Source organism: Jaculus jaculus, chromosome 1 (genome assembly GCF_020740685.1).
Source record: "Jaculus jaculus isolate mJacJac1 chromosome 1, mJacJac1.mat.Y.cur, whole genome shotgun sequence".
NCBI classification, from domain to species: domain Eukaryota; kingdom Metazoa; phylum Chordata; class Mammalia; order Rodentia; family Dipodidae; genus Jaculus; species Jaculus jaculus.
The window spans coordinates 35518165-35526904 of record NC_059102.1 but is presented as its reverse complement, the minus strand read 5'-3'; the positions used below and the strand labels follow the sequence as shown (position 1 = coordinate 35526904).

At 44.6% G+C, this 8740-nt stretch overlaps 1 protein-coding gene and 1 long non-coding RNA gene across 5 annotated transcripts in view; one reads left to right on the top strand and one right to left on the bottom strand.

The window, feature by feature from the left end:
* The first annotated feature begins 101 nt into the window (after positions 1-101).
* LOC123462796 lies at positions 102-8572 on the top strand. Its single transcript, XR_006638529.1, has 4 exons — positions 102-328; positions 2122-2187; positions 5334-5469; positions 8393-8572. It is a non-coding gene; the product is annotated as an uncharacterized LOC123462796 (long non-coding RNA).
* Pkd2l1 (polycystin 2 like 1, transient receptor potential cation channel) overlaps positions 1904-8740 on the bottom strand; it is a 178530-nt gene continuing 171693 nt past the window's right edge. For all 4 annotated transcript variants that reach the window (XM_045156411.1, XM_045156404.1, XM_045156425.1 and 1 more), the window contains 6 exons: positions 8069-8167; positions 7595-7716; positions 5283-5400; positions 4396-4514; positions 4027-4147; positions 1904-2704 (listed from right to left, as the gene is read on the bottom strand). In XM_045156411.1, the coding sequence (XP_045012346.1) occupies positions 2603-2704; positions 4027-4147; positions 4396-4514; positions 5283-5400; positions 7595-7716; positions 8069-8167 (681 nt within the window). In that variant the 3' untranslated portion in view covers positions 1904-2602. The remainder of the gene's footprint in view (positions 2705-4026; positions 4148-4395; positions 4515-5282; positions 5401-7594; positions 7717-8068; positions 8168-8740) is intronic.

Here is an 8740-nt window from a genome sequence, read left to right as displayed (position 1 = left end):
CCCGCCCCGCGCCCGCCCGCGCGCCGTCCTGCGGCCACGCCCCAGGCAGCGGATTTGACAGCGAGCCGGCGGGAAGCCAAAGCTGACGCGAACCCGACGCGGTCGCGAGTCAGACGCGCCGTCGGAGGCAGAAGATGCTTTCATACCTGCAGCCGCTTCCTGGCGCTGGCGCTTAGCTTGAACCAGCCTCGGCCAGTCTGGGGCTCGTCAGACCTGCAGTGACTTGCTGACTGAAGTCGCGGACATAGGTTGCCTCCTCCACAGACGTGCCGCACCTTGGCAGATGTCACTCATCAGAAGGCTGCTAGGGGAGTTCATGCTTTCTCAGGTTGTCTATCCCAGGCTTTGGGAAACCCTGGCCTTGATTCCTGTGGCTAACTACCCCCCCCCCGTATCCTGTATTAACACCAGCTCACTGACCCCGCCCTGTTTCTTAAACCGCAAGCTGAAATCTATTTTGATATAACCTTTTTTCTTTAAATATTTGCTTTTGACAATTTGATATGTGTATATGTTTTCATCTTATTCATCCCCTATTACGTTTTCTTATTCTAACCCACTCCCACTAAAACCCTTATTATTAACTATTACAATGAGCTACTACTCTCAGTCCTTTGATATAATAGTTCTTTTTTTAATTTTTATTTACTAGAGAGAGTGAGAGACAGACACACAATTAGGCAGATAGAATGGGCGCACCAGGGCCTCCCACCACTGCAAGTGAACTCCAGACACAAGTACCGCCTTGTGCGTTTATGTGGGTCTTGGGGAATCGAACCTGTGTCCTTTGGTTTTGAAGGTAAGTGCCTTAGCCACTAAGTCATCTTTCCAGCCCTGATATAACATTTCTTTGTTTTGTTTTGTTTTTCGAGGTAGGGTCTCACTCTGGCTCAGGCTGACCTGGAATTCGCCATGGAGTCTCAGGGTGGCCTCGAACTCTCGGTGATCCTCCTACCTCTGCCTCCTGAGTGCTGGGATTAAAGGCGTGCGCCACCATGCCTGGCGTGATGTAACATTTCTTAAAGGAAGCTTACATCATAATTGGGGAGCTCGGGATACACTTATCTTAATTGCACTTAGCTATCTCACAATTCTCCTAGGTATATAGTGAACTTAAGAGAACAGGACTGTGTGGAGAGCTCAATGAGAAAATATGCTGAGAAGCCTGGAAGGTGCAGGATGTGGAGGGATAAAGTCATAGGAGAGAAGACACAATACACAATACAAAGCAGGTTTCAGGATGTAAGCTCCTGGACACCCAAAAATCTTAGTGAATGAGTTTCTTGTCTCTAGTTATATTTATCTGCATGCACACAACTATTCCCACCCCTAAGCCTTTTAACTTGTCTTCACTCTGAGGACTATTTCTTCCTAGGTCTCTTGTCTCCATTCTTTTTTAAAATTATTTATTTATTTATGAAAGAGAGAGAGAGAGAGAGAAAATGGGCATGCTAGGGCCTCTAGCCACTGCAGATTAACTCCAGATGCATGCACCACCTTGTGTATCTGGCTTATGTGGGTATTGGGGAATTGAACCTGGGTCCTTAGGCTTTGCAGACAAGTACCTTAACTGCTAAGCCATCTCTCCAGACCATCCTGTTTCCATTTTTTCCTGTGGAGTAATCCTAGTACCCACCATTTCAAACCATTCCTATGCACCAGAGGTTCTTATTTCATACTCCTGGGAGCAGCCCTGCTCCTTCACATTGTCACAGCTCCCACTCCATATGAACCTACCCAACTCAAGAACATAGGTGGCTCTAGTCTTTTTCTGCCCTCTAGATCTCAGAAGCAAATGCAAATACCTGGTTTCTTGTTTATTTATTTTTTGTTTATTGATAGTCACCTGAGAATCTCACATTGTCATATGGAAGAATACAGATAGAGACTACCACATATGAGTTCAAAGATCCATGAATTCTGAGCTCCCTTCCTTGAGGGATTCACTTCAGGCTCCATTTTTGTTGCTGGGTCAAAGCCCTTTCAGTTCACAGTGTTCAGTGGAAAACCAGAAAGCAGGCTCCTCCAGAAGAGCCTTCATTGGCTCCACTCTTGACTCCTCTGTTAGGATTTCGCCTTGTGAGTCTACTTTCTGATTAGGCTTTCCCTCCTCTCTTACAGGGAAATTCTATGGGGGAAGAGAAGAATCACCTGTATGATAACAACTGATCTCTAGATGCACAAAGGGTAAGAGTGAGATTTACTGGTACTGGGAAGGCATCTAGCCAATGCCTACTCTTCTGGCTTCTCTTTTTTCACTTAACTATGGTGGTCCACCTGCTCAAGGAGAGTCATTAGATTCTCTTCCTTTATCCTGTTACTGACACTGTTAATCACCACCACAGGGCTATATGCACAGGGAGCAAGAAACCATGTGGTAAATGTTATTTCACAGAGCTATGTGGCTACACACAGAAAACACTGAGTGGCCAGACTAAGCATGCTGTCTAGCTATACACGGGAACATTGCGTCAAAAGGCCAGACACATGGTGAGACTCTGTAGCAGCCATCATGGGCCCTGCTGCCCTGCCATAAAGTGGAGTGCATGTGGGGAAGAGTCCTCTGGGGAGGCAGAGAGAGAGGGACCTGTTGTTGGATGCTTTAGGAACCCTCCTCCGCCATTCTTCTGCCCACTATGGACTCCAGAGAGGCTGGAGTGACAGTTGGGGCTGGCTGAAGGTGTGGCCAAACAGCTGGTGCCTCCTGTTGGAAGGAAAAGAAGCAGGTTAGTTGATGGGAGATTTTGAATATCTTTTTTTTTCTCTGAATCTGATTCCAGAAAACCTAAATTGCTATAGACTGATTATTTGTATACTCCTAAAAGTCATATACTGACATGTTAACTCCCCAGTGTGATGGTATTAGGAGTGAGAACTTTGGTAAGCAATGAAGTTGAGTGTGGGGCCCTCACTGGATGAGAATACAGCCAGAATTTAGCTGTCTGTGAGCCAAGAAGAAGACTCTAACCAAATTCTAAATCTAGTAGCACCTTGATCTTAGACTTCCCAGTCTCCAAAACTATGAAAAATATACTTCAGTTGTTTATAAGCCACCCAGTCCTTGATAGTTTATTACAGAAAGTCAAACAGACTAAGACACAGACTTCTCCTAAAAGCCCAAGGCAGTGCCTTGGCTGATGGAATCAACTTTTGGGCTTTCCCTCCACTCTTTTTTTTTTTTTAATTTTTTTTTTTAATTTATTTATTTGAGAGCGACAGACACAGAGAGAAAGATAGATAGATAGAGAGAGAGAGAGAGAGAGAGAGAGAATGGGCACGCCAGGGCTTCCAGCCTCTGCAAACGAACTCCAGACACGTGCGCCCCCTTGTGCATCTGGCTAACGTGGGACCTGGGGAACCGAGCCTCAAACCAGGGTCCTTAGGCTTCACAGGCAAGCACTTAACTGCTAAGCCATCTCTCCAGCCCTTTCCCTCCACTCTTACTTCCACTGACGTACTGACCATCTCTCTCCAGAACCCTAAAAACACTTGGGAAGCAGAGATAGGAGGATCACCATGAGTTCAAGGCCACCATGAGACTACATAGTGAATTCCAGGTGAGTCTGGCCTAGAGTGAGACCCTACCTTGAAAAATCAAATAAATAAATAAATAAATAAAAATGCACTTCCTAGCTGGGAAGATAGCTCAGCAGTTAAAGGCACTTTCTTGCAAAGCTTGTCAGCTTGGGTTCCTTTCCCTAGCACCTGTGTAAAGCCAGATCCAAAGTGGTGCATGTGTCTGTGAGCCCACAAAGCCTACAAAAATGAGAGGAAGAGCCAGGAGAATCCAAAGTTTGTGACCAGCTAGACTGGCATTCCATTGCGGTCTGCAGTTCATTTTCAGCAACAAGAGACCCTGTCTCAAAGGAGGTGGAGCACAGACACCTCAAATTGTCTTCTGACCTCCATACCTGGGCCATGGCACACACACACACAATTTTTTAATGTCCTCCTGATTGATAGAGTACAAAAGATAGTAGATTTCAGCTGTGGAGAACTAAGAGATCCCAGATGAAGGGCACTCACCACTCTTGAAGAGGGACCCAGTCCCCCATTCTCCAGCATCTTCAGCTTTGATCCTACGACATCAATCTGGGACACAACTCCTTCTAGAACACTCTCCAGCTGAAGAACTTTACTTGTAAGCCTGTGTAGCATTTGAGAGATAACAAAGAAGCAGAAATATATGTCTAGGTGACTGGTTGGACACAGGGCAAAGATAATACAACGGTGTGTGCCTGAATGGATACAAGGAAGTTAAGGTCTAACCCTACAGGGAGAATAGAAGGGGCAGAAGTTCTTGCTGGGTTAGGACAGGGAATTGTAAAGTTGTGGAAGGAAACTCAAAAGAAGATTATTACAAATAGCAAGCCCTGGGTCCTTGGCTGCACGTACCTGTAGAATTCTTCTCCAGAAACCCAGCCTCCTCCTATGGTAGTCTCTGTACTCAATACATCTGGTGATCTATGCCCAATGGATTGACCCAGGTTCTCAATCTCAATATTGAGGGCCACCTGATCAGGAAGTCAGGTATTAGAAGGGAGATGGTGACTCTGGGAAGTCATCATATCCTATTTCATCACTTGCTATGAATGGAATCTGAAGACTTAGACCCCATGGGGTCCAGTTTTTGCTATTCCTCTTTTCACCAGACTCCAGAGGATCAGTATGGTGGTACCAGAACAACCTCTGGACAGTGAATCACTTCCCAAAGAAAGAAACCACATCTCCTTGAAGCTTTGCTGGGTGAGGTGTTCATTAGAACCAAACTTAGTTTAGGAGAAGAGGGACAGTACCAAGATTCTTAGCACTGTCCATCTGGGATTCTATAATCCTGTCCTTGAATTTTCTGATCTATACTGAGTAGGGGTAGAGCAGGCATGGTAGGATCAAATGAGGAGTTTCAAAATTCCAAGAAGTCAAGCCCTCAGAGGGAATTGTTAGGGATCAACTTGACAATTGTTCCCCTTTGTCTAAGACGATGTTGCAAAGCAATAGTTCTAAATGTTGGCTGCATACTGGGACCATCTAGGAAATTTGAAAGTACTGATATCGGAGTGCTGCTCCCAGAGCTTCTGATCTAACTGGTCTAGGACAGGTGGCCCAAGTTTGAAGGTGTTTCAAGGCTCTCCAGAGCAGTTCACATACAGCAGTTGAAAAGCCCCTGTCTTTGCTCACCAATGGGAAGATGTTCAGTTTGGGTTTATGTTCGGGTATATTAGGGTGGAAGGACAGGAGAGAAACATCCTCACACTACTTCCCCACAAACCAGTCCTGCTCACCCTCTCCTCCTCCAGAGTCTGTCGCATTTGTTCCTGTTCCTTCTTATCCAGAACATGATTTCCATCCTGATCAAACCTGGTGAAGGCAGCCATAAGATCATGCTCTGCATGTCCCAGTCTGAGAAGAGAGTGATGAAATGACTTTTGTCACTTGAATATGGACTTCTCATCCTTCTATTAGGCTCTGGTAAGAATCTTGATCTCTGAGTCTTGCTTTTTAAATTTTATTTTAAATATTAAAAAAATTATTTATTTTTATTTTTTGTTTATTTGAGAATGACAGACAGAGAGAGAAAGAGGCAGAGAGAGAGGGAGAGAGAGAGAGAGAGAGAGAGAGAGAGAGAGAGAGAGAGAGAGAGCGCGCACCAGGGCCTCCTGCCACTACAAATAAACTCCAGACACATGTGCCCCCTTGTGTATCTGGCTAACATGGGTCCTGGGGAATCAGGCCTTGAACCAGGGTCCTTAGGCTTCACAGGCAAGTGCTTAACTACTAAGCCATCTCTCCAGCCCTTTTTTTTTTTTTTTTTTTTTTGGTCAGGGAGGCGGTTTCAAGATATGGTCTTACTCTGGCTCAGACTGACCTGGAATTTACTATGTAGTCTCAGGGTGGCCTCAAACTCATGGCGATCCCTCTACCTCTGCCTTCCAAGTGTTGGGATAAAGGTGTGTGCCACCATGCCTGGCTTGAATCTAGCTTTCTAATAAGAAGATCCCATGGGAAAGCCAGGATCTCCAAGGTCTAGCAATTCTAACCCAACAAGTTTCTTTTTTTTTTTTTTTTTTTTAAATAGCCGGGCGTGTTGGCACACACCTTTTTTTTTTAATTTTTTATTTATTTATTTGAGAGCGACAGACACAGAGAGAAAGACAGATAGAGGGAGAGAGAGAATGGGCACGCCAGGGCTTCCAGCCTCTGCAAACGAACTCCAGATGTGTGTGCCCCCTTGTGTATCTGGCTAACGTGGGACCTGGGGAACCGAGCCTCGAACCAGGGTCCTTAGGCTTCACAGGCAAGCACTTAACCGCTAAGCCATCTCTCCAGCCCCCAACAAGTTTCTTGAACCCATTTGTTCTTTCTGTACTTCCTCCTGCTTACTAGGTATGAGCCTCATCTATAGAGAATGTTGCAACATTTCTTTGTCTATAAATAACCTGCCATCGCTCCCTCACCCAAGCTTCTTCACTCTCTACTCCTGAAATCTAACCTCCATACTATAACTACAATAATAAACATCTTTTAAATGCAGGTCTAATAGCTGGGCATGTGGAAAAGGTGTGTAGTCTCAGCCACCTGGGAAGCTGAGGCAGAACTGAGTTCACATGTTCAAAATGAGTGAATATGTCTTGGTTTCAGGACTCTATGCCTCTATGTGTGCTTTCCCTCTCTTCCTAGAATGGTCTCCCTCTGCTTGTCCTCGTGTAAGGTCTCATCCTCTAAAACTCCTTTCATTCGTCATCTCTTCCTGGAAGCCTTCCCTTAAATTGATAAAGAATTGATAACTCTTGAGCCAGGTGTGGCAGCACACACCTTTAATTCCAGCATTTGGGTAGGAGGATCACTGTGAGTTCAAGTCCAGCTTGAGACTACATAGTGAATTCCAGGTCAGCCTGGACTAGAGTGAGACCAATGGAGCTGAAGAGATGACTTAGCAGTTAAGGTGCTTGCCTACAAAGCCAAAGGATGTAGGTTCAATTCCCTGGGACTCACGTAAGTCAGATTCACAAGGTGGCACATGCATCTGGAGTTCATTTTTAGAACCTGGAGGCCCTGGCGTGCCATTCTTTCTCTCTATCTGCCCCCATCTCTCTCTCTCCCTCTCAAATAAATAAAAATAAAAAAATTTAAAACGTGAATTGATAACATTTTATTGTATGACTCTTCTCTTCTAGTCATTTCTGTTGTTGAACTTATTCTGTGATTTGGTTTATTTGCTCACATGTTTATGAACTCCTAGAGGACAAAGATTGGGTATCATTTAATTATGTTGTCCCCTATGCAGTACCTGGCCCACAGTGAGTGCTCACGATGTATTTGTTCACACTTTTGTGGGAGAACTATATAGTAATAGGGACTACTATAGAACTATATAGTAATAAGGACTACTCAGTAAGGGCCAGACTGTGATCAGAGACCTTTAAAACAAGGGTACAATCCTAAAGGTAAGAATCAGAAACCTATGGGTCAAGGTCAGTAGCCTATATGTCAAGATCATAGACCCAAAGACCAGTTTATAAACAAAGAATATATAGTTGCAGGTCAAGAACATATAGACCATTTCCAAAGAGGGTTGGCTATCTTGGTTGCTTACTCCCTCAAAGTGTTGGTGAAATCCTCAAACTGGATCTCCTGCTCCCTGCCCTGCAGAACCTTCTGCACATCAGAATCCCGCTTTTTCCTCAGACGTAGCCTCAGTAGAGTCTTCTTGTAGCTCTGAAGGGGAAACAGGCAGCAGTCACCACAGGCTCTTCATTACACCCCCACCCTCAGTCTAAAGACCCAAGGCCTCCAGGAGTAGGTCAAAGGAGCTCAAGGGCATAGAAGGACATACCAGCCAATCATAGACAGTGACACAGAGTTTAGAAGTAAATACAAATGTAGATATTCTTTTTTTTTTCAACTGTGGATTTCTTTTTTTTAATTTATTTTTATTTTTTATTTTTTTAATTTTAAATTTTTTATTAACATTTTCCATGATTATAAAAAAATATCCCATGGTAATTCTCTCCCTCCCCACCCCCACACTTAAATGTAGATACTCTTCTCAAAGAGACTGAGTAGTTACCTGTTTCAGGAGGTCTGAGAGCTGCAACTCATCCTTCTGCTCAGCCAACTCCTCCTTGACCTCTGAGTATGTGTCATTGATGATGGCCAGGAACATGTTCTAGAGGATAAAGTGGGGACCTGCGTTTTTACCTGTGGACTCACTAAAGACAATGAGCTCTCTGACCCTATGTCCCAGACACATGTTCTAAAAGGTCCAGTGCTTTTAACCTGAGCTCTGCAGCGCACCCATGCCTGATTCTCAAGGCCACAGAGCCCAGCCTTTCAGCACATTTCTGTTAGGGACACATCATGCTTCTCATCAAGCTGTGGTGCTCATTTTCAGATGCTGAAGTTACCTTTCTGGCCATCAAAATATTCCAACATGTGCCATCGACCTCTTCCATACAATGGCCTGCCAATCACGGAAGCCAGAAACTTTTCAGTGTGAAATACAATTGTGTTCTTTACTGTGTTTCCTCCTATCCCCTGCCTGTGTCTCCATGAATTAATCAAATAAAGAAACTTGCTGGCCATGTTAATAAAAAAACTCAGATCCCTCCCAGTTGGCAAAAAGGGAGATTAACTACTAGAAATCAGCCAAAGATCTCCAGAGAAAGGGGTGTCTTGGAGACTGGAATAGAAGCTTTCTGGGTAGCTTCCTCTCGTGAGGCATTTAACCCTGCCTTTCCAT